The following is a 14405-nucleotide window of genomic DNA, read 5'->3' on the forward strand; positions in this document are numbered from 1 at the left end:
AATCCAGTAAGAGCCAAATCTAAGGTGTATCATTAAGACTGGATTTGCACACAGGATAAGTGCGCTATGCATGTTGATTTTGATATAGCTCTATTTGGTCAAAAGAAATTTTGCAAAATGGCAGGTTATCTGATTAAGTGCCCTTCTAATCATATGGATTAAGTGCCCTTCTAATCATATGGATTAAGTGCACTTCTAGTCATATGAGGACTCAAATTCTGAGGTTCCGATTAAATCCATGGCCAACAAATGATGTTTTGGCAAGAAGTGGCTTAATCAGTAAAGATCTGAAATGTTGTCGCTTTTGCAAAAATAAGAACAGGAGAGAAACTTTACAACATATTGTTGTAGATTGTACCGCTTTGTTACCACAAAGTACATTTTTCTTTAAGTCCTTATTGAATACACAATGCTCACTGTCCAGAGTAGAGGTTTGGCGTAATATTTTCTCCTCGCCAAAAATTGCAGTTAGAATTGCAACAATACAATTCTTGGATTCAGTACTGATTGGCAGTGAAGCAAATAAAGCTGGCAAGACAGCATCATTCTAATCTGTGATCAATCGACAACGCTATAATCCACAGAGTGTCATTGCCCAAAGGAGTTAGAAGGAAGGCAAATTATGTGTTGTTTATTGTGATCATAATGACACTATTTGTTTTTACAGAGTATGTTATGAATTATTTGTGAATTAACAAAACTATATGAATGATTTTAAATGAGAAATATAAATATGGAAACCATGAAATAATTTATGGATTGAAGAGACATGTATCAAATGTTAAATATGCGGTTGTATAATGTTTTATATCTGTAAATTGGAAATGTTTGAAGGGTTGATACGAAATCAGCCGAACAAATAAAAAAATACAAAAAAAGAAGAACCAAGTTGGCAGCAAAGTTACAACACTACACATTCACATTCAAACACATCCAATAAAGAATAGTTAAGCTGATTGCAGAGTCTCCCCACATACATTCTTGCAGGATGACTGCTGTGTATGTTATCAGTGAAAATTTAAACTGAAAGCAAAAAGGAGTGAATTGATGTGCTTGCTGAATAGAGGCAACCAAATTCACAGTCTGAAAATATGTGGTTGAAGATTGGCCTGCGAGATGTCTTTCACAAGCACTACAATCTTACAAGCAAATAGCCCAATAATACTGACCAAACAAGTGGTTTTAAGAGGACAGGAGGAGTCTTAGACATTCTTCCCTGTAAAATTAGGCCTATCAACTTTGCCAAGGCAAACAAAGGTCACTTCCGAGTTACCCTTATGCAAGATGATAAAAGCTTGAGATGGCAATGATTAAGTGAGAGCAGTAAGTGATATTAATGCCAAAAGCAACAAGAGGCTATACACCGGACACTATAAATACTAACATCTGAGGCACCATGAAAATGTGGGACTACATTTTGGATAGCATCTGTATCCATTGAGCCTTTAAAAGGTATAGTGATGGTGGACTACCTTTGAAGTTAATAGATTTTTACTTTGTTTTGGACATGACAACCAGAAAGGCAATTGACCTGAAGAGACATCGTTAGACAAGAATGTTTTCCATAAGAGTTGGCCACCAATGACTGAGCACAGATAGTTTAAGAGATGGTGGCCTTCCTGAAGGTATTTAATATCAAAGAAGTGAAGACAACTTTATATAGTCCATAAACCAATGGCAGGTGGACAGTCAATAGATTTGATAAAGGAAGCCCCCAATTGGTAGGTACTTCGAACAAAGGTACCAAACTCATTTCACTGGAAGCAGTATCTGTTCACAGACTGATGCCAAACAGTCACATGATTTTTGCCTTTCCAGTTGATTTTGATTCCATCATGGTTGCCTAACATCAAAGAGGAAAAGGACAAATCGGTAAAGACCATGCTGTGGTCTCCAAAAAGGAATCAGATGAAGCAAAAGCAGCACAATGATAAAAGACATGCTGGTAAAGCACCAGCCATACACCCAAGACATTAAGTCAAAGTGTAAGTGGATCACAGAACTAGAGACATGTCAAAATACAGTAACCCAATGAAGGCGCTGAAGACAGGAAAATCATGTCTTCATGAAAGACAGCAAGGTCTGGAATATGGAAAGGGTAACTTTTTAAAAAGAGAACAATGGATGATGAGAAGGATTCTAGATTGTGTGACAAAAATTAAGTTCCATTAGCAGCTGAGCCACGAAGCCCGCAGTTTACAGAGCCTGCTACAGAGGTCCATAAAATGCTTTTAAACTCTACCATCCAGCGAAGCCTCAATGTGAATAAAAAAAAAAAACACCCATCTTCAACAACGAATTACCTAGGGCAGTAGACGCTGTCCAAAAGAACGGTGTAACCCCCACTCCAAAATACAATAAACAACTTGTACGAAATACGAGATCATGTGTTGAAGGTATGCACTGCTTGATAACTGCCTTTGCCAAAAGATGACAATATTGTGCTTTACCAAGAGCCAGCAAAGTTGTTACAGCCAAGAGGACATCAACATTCACGTAAACATGCTAGTAATAACTGATATAAGGAAGATCCAATGGCGTGAAGGCCATATGTCCATTTATGGACAAGAAACATCTGAGCCACATTCACACCATACCATTTACCGCAGGAACAGCTCAATCACATGGTTCTACTCAGTACTTTCCTCTGCAGGTTTCACACTTACCAGAGCTCACAATCTATGCAGTGGTGAGGACCCCAGCTGGCAAATGTAGAAACGCCACACAGATTCTTATACAGGATTAGGGAATGATTGTTTGAGCATCAGGGATACATTTCCATCGATTGTATCACACGTTATGCAACAGTTAATGCCCGTCACTTTCATCCCCCTTGCCCATCAGCATGTTTAAAGTGACAGTTTTGTACGTTCTCTCATAAGCACTGAATGTGCAGTTTTAACAGTGCTAGGATGCTGTAAAGAAATGAGGAGATGTGATTGGATTGCAGATACTAGGAAGTGCTTTAGACTATGCAGCTGTGATGTTTGTCTCCGTTTGTGACTTAGCCATGACCAGTGATTAACAATGTCACATGTAGGCAATGCACACTCGCCTGAAAATCAGAATATGGGTCATATGGGTACTGGTCACCAGCGTGGCAGGTTACGTATAATGGAACAATTCGCTTTGGGCAGAGAAGGTATCATAAGGGTAGGCCAAGCAGGATTGTACAAGCTAGGCATGGTGCTGAACCAAGCCATGTTCATCAAGTTTGCAGGATGTTCTGTTAGGAAGCTTAGTGTTCATTTAACTTACTAAACAGATCTTACTCTTTTCTGCATGATTCTTATTGTGTAAAAGCATATAAAAACGCAGAAAAATGTGTGATCGAGGGCCACATTATAGGGACCAGAATACTCTTCTGGTTGCTCTGTCCGTTTCTCTACAATTGTACTTAAATAAAACCTCTGCTGCCACGGTTATCACATTAAGCAGATTGCTACAACAACAATAAATGAAAGCACCCCTCCAATGTATGATGATGATGATGATGATTGTTACTTGTAGAGCGCTCTGCCACCCTAAGGTATCCTGGCACTTACAAAGGGAAAAAAAAAGACCATGCAAGAAAGAACAATTATCTAGGAAAGAGAAAGGTCTTGAGATGTCTAGCATCAGATACAAAAAAACAAAGCATGAACTCTTCCTCAAGGAGGACAGAACACTAACTGGCCTCCTTGAGGACACAACAAGTTAAGAGGTTCACAGAGTTTGAAAGGTAGAATGCATACCTCATTTAAAATGGTAGAGCATAGCCCATTTTAAGTGTTCAAGGATCCATAGAAGGGTTCCAAAAATAACTACATAAATCAATAGCAAAATAATACCTCCACGCATTGTTCACCAACACGAAACATGTCAAATTGAAAAGGAAAAATCCTGAATCTTGGGTATGTTAGTTTGGAGAAACCCTATGCTCCCTTAAGTGTCAAAGCACTACTTGTTCAGAAATGTTAATCATGTAGAGACTGATGTAAGTAAACATTAGCAAAACTGATCTGTTAACTAAATAGCGATCAGATGATTGAAAGTTAGCTCGAAAGTCAGACGATGAAAACATTAATACATTTGAATCGTAATCACCACCACCATCATCATCATCACCACCACCATCACCATTATTTTTGAGACACAGACAGGAACACGCATCTAGGTTAGGAGACGGTTTAGACAGTCCTAGGAAGATCAGGAAAGATGGATTTTGCAAAAAGAAAAAAGTAGTTTGAAGAGGGCACACCACAGCTAACCCGTACCAACCGTCAAAAATACCTGAATAAAACTTGGATGTGTTCAGTTCCATCAATGTGTCTTTCCAATTATTGTACCAGGGAACACTAGCTTTAAGTGAGCGATCTGATAGAGAAAACATGGCATTGTTAATTTATGCAAGTAAATAATGTACATGTCTCGTATAGTAAACCCGTGATAGAATTTAGAATGGTTACCAAACATTTCCAACAAACTGCAGTTTGTCTTGATATGTCCTATGCATGAATTTGCAAGATACAAACGGACAAAAATAACATACTTTCTTGGGATAAAGCAATGAGCACACGACAACAAAAAGACAACCATCAAAGTATTTAATTCACTAAAAGGATTATTAGACAATAAGACTACAACAAAAAAACCAAACACTTTATAATTTAACCAAGTTCACATGTTTAACTGATTAAACACATGGTTGCATATTTGTTTACTTGTATTGCGCATTCGGGATATCAGTGTGTTGTGTACAACAATGTAAATCGCATTAAGGCACACTGCATAAGTAAAACAAGTCTTTAGGGAATCCGGATATAATTGTGGGGGGCAGTTTTCGGATGGTGGGTGGCCCACCAATAGGGGATCATTTGATCTCAATGTTTGGACAAACAAAATGACACAGTGTCATTTTGGACAGCATCTCTTGAGCAAGACCAAGGGTAACAAGGGAACCTATAGCACTGTCGCTTACTGAGAACATGATGCATCTCCTTTTGGCAGATGGCGGAGCTCAGGATTCTGAACTCTACAAGACATTCCACCTGCTAAACAAACAAATGGGAAAGAGATCCATCACCCCTATCTCACATTCCCATCCTTTCATGTCTAACATTGCCATTTCACACCAAGCTTGACAAATTCTTCATAGCATTCCACAGAGGAATAACACGTCCATCTTTTGTATCTGGGCCTGTGAATTGGTGCACATTGAATTTGTTCTGAAGATAGAAGAGACAGAGTATGAATGATATTGAAGATCGTGACAAGTATTTTGTTCTAGATTGGCAGCTCTGCTATGTGCCTTCGAAAACCAACGACAAACCTGCAATATCATTACAATAGACTATCCTCCTGTATTGTACTGCTTTGCAAGACTTGCTACTAGTTTCCTTTGCTCTTGGGAGGCCCAGAGATCAGATGGAACAAGCGTCCTAGTAGGGTGTGATCAAAACATTCAGTTTAGGAGTCTGCCAACAGTAGGCCTGTAATTACATAGCTGCTTTGACAGGAGGTGAAGTGGAACACGTATCTTCAATTAAAACAATGGCACACCTGGATAATAGTGATGGACCCAGAGGGTAAAGTTATACTAGTAAAGGTCACAAAATGACATCACCAGTACAGAGTGGTCTATGGATCAAATGCTTACCATCAAGAATACAATAATCATTCAAATGTTAGCCTACTTAAATTAAAAGGTAGTATAACAATACTAAGAGAAAGTACACTCCGATGCTGTTGTGAAGGTCGACGGTCATCTGTGGTAAGGGAGGTAAATAATCCTGCTTGCGAGTTGCATGGAACGGAGCAAGTGCAGAACTTGAAGGTCAATTCAAGATCCAGGAGCCAAAGAGCGCACTTATCGGTCATAACTGTCTCTTGGAAACCAGCAGGAGCCCTCAGTGGACTAGCTGGGGCTCAGAATATATCTCTGCAGTCCATCCTGAACTATCTTCATGTAGTTTTCTGACTTTCCATTCCCTTTGGAAAATATTAGAAATTCCAAATTGGATGCCACAAACTGCCGTAATGCACCTTTTGGTTGTTTGGACATCTGAATATTTCTATATGGTGAAAACTACAATCTCTAAAAGTCGAAAAGGGATTCCTATGCTTTCAGTTTCCAAGGCTAAGTGAGGGAGGAAGATGATTACAATTGCATGTGGCGCTCCAGGTGAAGCAAGAGAGATTGTTAAAGCTCAGGGTGTTGGAGTATTTAAGGAGCTGGCCAAAGGAGCCCTTTGGTTCTTGCATTAATGTTTTTACAGACTCTCTTGCTCGGAGCTGTGGTTCCCTGCTGACCCCTGGTGATGTCTGTTGCCGCCAGTGCCTACTCCAGTTCAAATGCACGCATTTCCTGACTTGAGCCCTTTGCTCTCTGCACTGCAGTCCCCTTTGCTCTTTAGCCCCTTAACTTTTTTGGCAGCCTTGCATAATGTTAGTCTGCAGTTTCCTTGTCAGGCTCCTCGAGTTGTGGAAGAGCGGCACCCGATAGGTACCCCTTTTGTTCTGCTTTGTCTTGGGGTGATGCTGACATTGTCTCAAAGATGGGTCGCTGCCATTCGTAGTTTATCTTGGTCCGCATACCGAACCTTGCCCTCAGGGTTGCGGAGGCCTACTAGAACGTTCTTTCTCTTTGCTTTAGCCAATTTCTCCACCAGGAGTTTATTCGCTTTGTTGTTCCTAGCATAGTAGCCCTGCTTGGATTTAGCCAGTAGGTGCGCTGTTTCCTCAGTGTAATGGGCTTCCAACTTTTTTGCGTATGATGGGCCTCAGCTTTTTTGAACCTCTTCTTCAAGATCTATACAGGTCTGTCGTTTGCGTTTATGGAATGCCGCCTCGTGTGCGATTAGTCCCCCCCCTGCACTACTGCCTTCAATGCATTCCACGTGTTAGCTGGGGGAAGTGTCTTCAGTCGGATTTTCCCGAAAAAAGTTCCTGATCACTGTGGCTATGGAATCTCTTAGTGGCATTTCATTCAGAATGGGGTCATATAGGTTCCAACGGCGTCGAGGAGGTGGAGCAGGGTCGTGGGCTCGGATGACCAGTGTAATCGGGGCATGGTCAGGAAGTACCTTTGTCCCTATGGTCACATTGTCAACAAAGAAGCACTTTATAGAAAGAGGGTCCAAAACGGAACCCTCCCGTCCCCTGCACTAGACGGTTAAATATTAATTCAACTTTATTTTAGAGTATTTGCATTAGTAACCAAGTAAAAGAAAACACCGCTTTATGTATTTGAAAAAAACGCAAATGATTTAATCGGAGAACACATATAACAGAGAAGGTTAAGTTCAGTGTGGGTGGCTGACACGTTTCGAGATGTTGCCCTCTTCTTCATGAGCCAAAATGTTTTGAACTGTTGATAAATAATAAGGGAGAGAAAAAAGCTCTGTAAGGATTGTTCATAGAAGGCCAATGTGAAACAATAACATTCATGCAGTTTTTTGTGAAAAAGCAATAACTTTCACATTATATATAGACATATTCAAAGCCACTGTTGCCTCGACCTGATTTTTTTCAGCCAAATCGGGTCTATCTGCAAAGAAGCTGAAGGAAGATCAAGCCCCTTTTGGTTATCAGTTTGGATCCAGACAAGCTTATTTCTGCAGAATCTGCTAGGAACTCTTAAAGAAACCAGTAGCTGGGAAACTTGTCCAGAGACTGATTTTGGTAACCCAGATGTGGCTGGATATGCTGATCTTTCATACAGATCTGTTAGTTGTGTGCTGAATATCTGGAGTGGTCCAGAACAGCAGCTACGCTTGAGACTGAGGACCTTACAGATATTTTAGACAGTGGTCCAGTCAAGGAGTCTGTGCTACCTTTCCATGCTGCCTTAAGGGTAAGGGTTATGGAAACTTGTCTGAAGCTGGATTCCGTTCCCCCCTGTAAACAAACTCTTAAAGTACAGAACAGCTTCTGTGGACCCTCCTTTTCTGAACAGGCATCCCACACCAGAGTCTGGTTGGTGAAACGGCAACTGTTTCATCTAAGTCCGCATCTTACCCTTCCACTCCAGCAGACAAAGACGATATAAGGGTCCACTCTTTGGGAAAGAGTATTTAGTGCAGGAAGCTTGGCACTGAGATTGACAAATGCCACAAGTGCCTTAGCAAAATACACTCACACCCGTTGGGAGGTTGAGGAAAGGGACTGGTTTTTAAGCCTAGTCCAAGATGGCAAAGATGCCATGAGGCAATCCTTACAGTCCAGCCTGGATACAGTGGATTCTGCAAGTAAATCCATGGCTGCCAGTACTGTTGTAAGACTGATTTAATGGCTGCGAAAGTCAGCATTTTCAGCGGATGTTCAAGCGTGTCTGCTAGACATGCCCTTCAATGGTACTTTTGTTTTTGGCGAAAAGGCTGACAACAGCTTGGAGAAGCTACAAGCTTCTAGTGCTGCAGCCAAATCATTAGGGGCGGCAATCAGGCAACCTCAACTTTCAGGACAAGGATGTAGAAGACGTCCTTTTTGTTTCTTTTCTCCAATCTCTAGAGGAAGAAGACAGTTCTCACAAATGGGTCAGAGGAGAGCGCCTCATTGAGGAAGAGGAGGTAGAACCTGTGGTGTTACCCTCAGCTGCAGGTGGAGCAGCAAAATGACTCCCTCATATACAAGTCTTTAGTAGGAGGCATGACAGTCCTTACATTTCCTAAATTAAATCCCGATTGCCCCACAAAAGCCAGATCTGCCTTGGTTTCAGATCCGCTCCTCCAACAGGAGATTCTCTTCCTGTTAGAGAAAGGTGCAATGGAGCTGGTACCTGCAGCGGAGAGAATCCAGGGTTGGTATTCTCCCTACTTCCTAATTCCCAAGAAAGATGGATTAGTGAATGCCATCTTGGACTTTAGATGCTGGAAGAAGTTCCTCAGGAAGGACAAGTTTAAGATAGTAACTTTCGTAGGTCCTTCAGACCCTTCGACTCCGGGATTGGTTGGCGACATTGGACCTTCAGGATGCTTACCTTTCATGTGCCCATACATCAGAAGCACAGGAAGTACCCGAGGTTCGCAGTTGGCGGTTCTCATCAGTTTCGGGTTCTGCCATTCCGCCTCACATCAGCCCGAGGGACTTCACCAAGTTTATGGCAGTGGTGGAAGTCTAAGGAGGGAGGGGATTCACATCTACCCCTACTTGGACGACTGGTAAATCGGGCTTGTTCTCCGGAACAGTTTAATCTCAGTTGCACCTGCCACTTCATCCACGCACTGGGCTTCTCCCTGAACTTCAAAAAGCCCCACTTGACACCTTCAAAGAAGCTTAAATTTACTGGAGCGGTCCTGGTTTCAGCCCCAGGAAAAGCAACTCCACCAGAGTGGAGGGCTCATCCTCTCTTGCAGATGGTCCAATAATTCCCAAGTGCCCAACGTCTTCCGGCCTACGACTTCCTAAGGTAGCTTGGCATCATGGCATGTATTTTTCTGGTGCCAAAAGCCCGTCTGAGAATGAGATCCCTTCAGTGGGCTCTCAGATCCCATTGGTCTCCATTCTCTGACAGAATGTCAGACCTTCTCCAGGTCCCGACAAAGGTCACCCCGGATCTCCTGTGGTGGGCCAGCCGAGAGAATATGAGGAGAGAACCTTTTTGGCAACCATGGCCGGAGATGACAGTTGTGACAAACGTCTCCATCACAGGATGTGGAGCGCACATGAGACCTTTCAATAAGCTGAGACTGGTCTCAATCTGTGTCCAGAGTCCATATCAACCTGTTACAGCCGACAGCAATCAGACTAGCGCTGATGGCCTACCTGCCCTCAATACTGGGAAAGTGTGTTTGATAATGAGGGAGTGTGGGGGGGGTCACTACCCCTGTGCAGAGAGGCAATGCAGCTTTGAGTCTGGGCACTGAGAGAAGGAATCACTCTTCTGGCAGTTCACCTAGCCTGAGAAATGAACACGGCAGTGGATGCTCCAAGCAGGCAGAGCACGATTTCTCACGAGTGGAAGTTGGCTCCGGCAGTCCTCCTGGAGATCTTTGCCCTTTGGGGTACCCCTTAAGCGGATCTGTTCACGACCAGTGCCAACCAGAAGTGCAAGTTGTTCTGCCCCAAGGAATTTCCGCTAAGAGGAGCTCTTGGGTGGGCGTGGCTTCATGGGCATGAGATGGGCTGTGTTCCCCTAGAGCTCCCGCTGATCCGCCATACATCCAGAAGAAAAGTGCGTTCTACGAATGCTGCAAACAGTGAAAATGATACCTGCCGACACATGAATGGATACTGAAGGCATCGCTCATATGCCCGGTGAAATTCAGGAACACTATTAGGAGCAACAGAAGTCTGAGAGAGGCGACCGACGAAGAACCAAGATGGCGGAATTAGAACTAAGGAAACCGCCAGCTACTGATGGTGGCTAGTCAGGGGGCTGCAGTGACACGATCGCCTAACAGTGGGCAGCAAGACCAACCCAACACAAGCTGCTGCACCGCGACTGCACACGTGACTGTAGACAGCATTACAGGAGGTAATCGAAAAAGGCAGCGGAGGGCTGCGTGAACCAGTCGGCTAAGGAGACGAAGGCCAATGAGCCACGGAGACTGGACGGAAGGCACATTGCGCACCGGCCCTCCTGCAGGATAACATTGTAGCAGGATAACATCTCAGATTTGTGGCTAGCTGGAAAAAACGCGCAGAGCACGCAATCGCACCGATACAAATGGCATTCTAATGGAACGCATGAAAGACACTGCCGTCAGGAACAAAAGAAACTAAGCCCGGCGCAGCAGACGAATAGAGCGGATGCATTGTGTCACAGCCTGCTTAGAAAGGAGTGTGCCCACGTGCGAAAACCATGGCAATGTTTCTGCAGAGGAGCAGGCAATATAAACATATCCCTGGACTAAATGGAAGTTAGTCAGGGTGGGCTGACGCCCATATGAGAGACTGGGCGCGAGACACGGCTGCTGGAAGCCCACATGGCCATTGTGAGGCAAAGACAACTTGCATGGAAGAGAGAATACATGAGGGCTAGATAGCTTGTACTGGGAAACACCATACCGGACAGACACAAGTGGGGAAGTGCATATATGGCAGTGGCTATATGGAAGGCACACAGACATTGTGATGGCCCCGAGCTGTGGATGCCTACTCCGAGACAACAGAGGAGGTAAAAAGATAAGTGGATACAGTGGGGCGTGGACAATAAGGAATAATAACCAAAATAAAAAGAAAAATTGTGCACCAGTGGGCACTGAGACAGTGACCTGGGAATCCTCAAGGTTACACTGCGCAGAAAGGGGACCACGAGTCATGGTTTGACATCACCCATCAGGAATAAAATACGCAGAAGCTCTGTGCATCGAACTACCTAACCTCTGACGACAGGGGTGCGTTCACCATATATAGACACACCAGATAAGTTCCCCTCACGCACAGGAGAATGACAACCAAGCAGCTCAAAATCAAGGGAAAACAGTCTTCCATAGAGGAATTCGCCAAGGCATCGCCAACAATGGAAGGGGCCAAGTCGAAGGGGCTGTCTGCACAGGAAGCTGGAGCTGTCGGCCGGAATGACCAACAAATACTAGATGCCATAGCTGAACTTAAGGTATCTTGGGGGCTCAAAATTGATACAGCCATCTCTAAACTAAAGCCCTTGGTTGAATCTAAAATCGATGCGGTAAGCATTAATGTGAACCTCTTGCGACAAGACTTTCGGGCACTGGCGGACCGCACAGGGAGCCTGGAGAAAGAGGTGGGCGCTAACAAACTCCTGTAGGGCCAACACAACGGAAATCCACACACTGTCGCAACAGGTGCGCAATCTAGAGTACAGAGCTGAAGAAGCGTAAAGGCGCGCGCGCAGAAATAACGTACGCATCATAGGGCTCCTGGAGGGCGAAAAGGGAGCAGACCCGACAGACTACGTTGAAAACATGCTGTTGCAAGAGATAACAGGTGGGGAACTTAGTCAGGGGTTCGCGGTGGAAAGAGCACACCAAGCCTTGATCAGAAAACCACCACCGGGGGCCCCCCCACAGCCAATCCTTGCCAAAATCCTGAACTATAAAGACAGGGAAAATATCTTGGAACATTTCCGGAAGGGAGGAATGATAAACAGGGCCTCCGCGACCATCACGGTATACCCTGACTACGAGACTCAGGCTTTAAATACATGCTATTGTATCCAGCGAAGATGAAAGTGCTTCACAAGAACAAGGCCCTCTTTTTTGACTTCCCAGAGGAAGTATCTACATGGTTGGATGCGAATAACTGCCCATCAGGAGCACAGAGCCGGAAGGAGAGCGAGACAAAGAAGTGACCCATCCCTGTTTCTTCCAGAGCCATACTGTTGGGCACATATATTTTGTGAGAGCTAAGTACAGCACGTAATCATTAACTTTGGGGCAGATGTTGATGTAGCGATAATGACTGGAAGGGGTACACTTGACATGTGAGCAAGCATAATATGGACTAGTTTGCATACTCTTCATGTGGACTTTTTGGACTAGAAGATAAATATGAGCAGCGTCAGACATGAGTCAAGGAGACATGGTATACTATAAGAATTAATGCGTGAGATACAAGGGAAACACAACCTCACCCCAGTAGTTAGATTAGTTGAGTCAGCAGTAGGGTGATATCCCCCTACGTGTCCTGAGTACTGGCTTAGGGCCAAGAACGGGCTAGGTGCGGGGTAGACTGAGATCCAGGGATGGAGCTGGGCATCAGTTGGGGAAGGTAGAGGGAGGGGTGGGAGTTGAGGAGTTTGTGTTTGGGCTGGGGGTGGGAGGGGAGTTGGGGGATTTGGGGTGTTAGAGAACGAGCCTACACATGTGCGCTGCTGTGCTTGAAGTGGAAAATGAGGAGGGTGAGAGGGGGGGACTGGGTATGGCTGAAACATGGGAGACTTTAGGATAGTGACCTGGAATGTCGGGAGGCTCAACAGCTACTTGAAGAGAAACAAGATCATGATGTGCAAAGAGACTGAAAATAGACATTGCCCTAATATAAGAAACACACCTCACAAAAGAAAAACTAGAGGTAATAAAGAGAAAATGGAAAGGAACCCTCATAGGTGCTACATACTCGGCCTATGCCAGAGGGGTGGTCACTTGGGTGGCGCCACATGTCTCCTTTCAGCTGCTACAGTCTACGGCTGAGGCAGGCAGGAGGATGGTAGTAATACGTGGATTGATAGAAAATAGAGAAATATGCATTGTTAATACATATGCCCCGAACCAGGATACAGTGGACTATTTTAGGACCCTATATAGTAAAATGAGCCCGTACCTGGGGGGAGGGGCGGGCGCAGTAATATGGGTCGGCGATTTCAACTGCACGCTGGACCGAAGGGTGAATAGGTCAGATAGGAAATTCGACAAACCCACCCCGCTGCCAGAGCCCTGAGAAACCTGCTGGGAGACCTTCGACTAGAAGATATGTGGAGGCTACACCACCCACATGGTAGACATTATTCACATTACTCGGCCCCACAAAACTTGAACTACGTGTTCGCCTCACAGGAGATAACAGGGGAAATAGTGCGATCAGAATATAAAGCGAGAGTCCTTTCTAACCACTCGCCATTGGTCTCAACATGGCAATACATGGCTCTGAGAGCTAAGATCCCTACTTGGCGACTTAGAGCAGAAGCACTGAAAGATACAGTGTTCAGAGAAGACCTCAGAGGAGAAATTATAGAATACTTTGGAAATAACACAGAGAGTGCACAGTCGGCTGGAACCCTATGGGAAGCATTTAAGATGGTGGTGAGAGGAGCAGCTATAGCCAAATCTAAAGGGAGGCACACTATCGAGACTGCCGAATACAGAGGTGAAACTAGAGACAATACTAGGTAGAAGAGGAAACTCCACGGAGGATGCTGAAACCATCAACCAATTGCAGCAGGAATGTGTGGGACGCTGGGAGAGATTATGCAATTTAAGATATAAGAAATACATAGAAAGGCAGCACGCTGGGGAGACAAGCCAGGGAGATTACTAGCATGGCTGTATAAAAGCGAGACCCAGAAAAACGATCAGTGCGGTACTGGGGGAGAGTGGACAAATATTAGATACCCAAGAGGGTGTGAATGAAGGGTTCCTTGAATTCTTTAAACAATTTTACGGGGACGCAGGATGTGATGGAGGGAGCGAGATTGCAGAAACACTAGAAGTAATCGTCTTACCAAAAATAAGTGCTGAAGAGCGAGAAAACCTAGAATCCCCAATCACACTGGAAGAGCTAGAGGCGGTGGTTGAGCAACTACCTACCAGTACTACCCCGGGAGTGAATGGACTCCCCAGCAAATTCTGCAAAATGTCTAAGAAGGAAGTGCTCCTCCCACTAATGGCAATATTATACGAAGCATTTGAAATGGGGATATTGCCAGAATCCCTTAGAGAAGCGATCATTATTCCACTCCTCAAACCCAATAAGCCAAGCATGGACTGCGGGTCGTACAGACCGCT

The 14405-nt window shown here is 44.4% G+C and overlaps 1 protein-coding gene across 4 annotated transcripts in view; it reads right to left on the reverse strand.

The window, feature by feature from the left end:
- TRAPPC8 (trafficking protein particle complex subunit 8) overlaps positions 1–14405 on the reverse strand; it is a 2435788-nt gene that overhangs the window by 2252995 nt on the left and 168388 nt on the right. For 2 of the 4 annotated variants that reach the window (XM_069620966.1, XM_069620965.1), the window contains exon 3: positions 4273–4356. The exons of the other annotated variants lie outside the window; for them this stretch is intronic. In XM_069620966.1, coding sequence (XP_069477067.1) covers positions 4273–4356 — 84 coding nt within the window. The remainder of the gene's footprint in view (positions 1–4272; positions 4357–14405) is intronic. 4 annotated transcript variants of the gene reach the window in all.

Source organism: Ambystoma mexicanum, chromosome 5q (assembly GCF_040938575.1).
Source record: "Ambystoma mexicanum isolate Mex_15411 chromosome 5q, UKY_AmexF1_1, whole genome shotgun sequence".
Taxonomy (NCBI): domain Eukaryota; kingdom Metazoa; phylum Chordata; class Amphibia; order Caudata; family Ambystomatidae; genus Ambystoma; species Ambystoma mexicanum.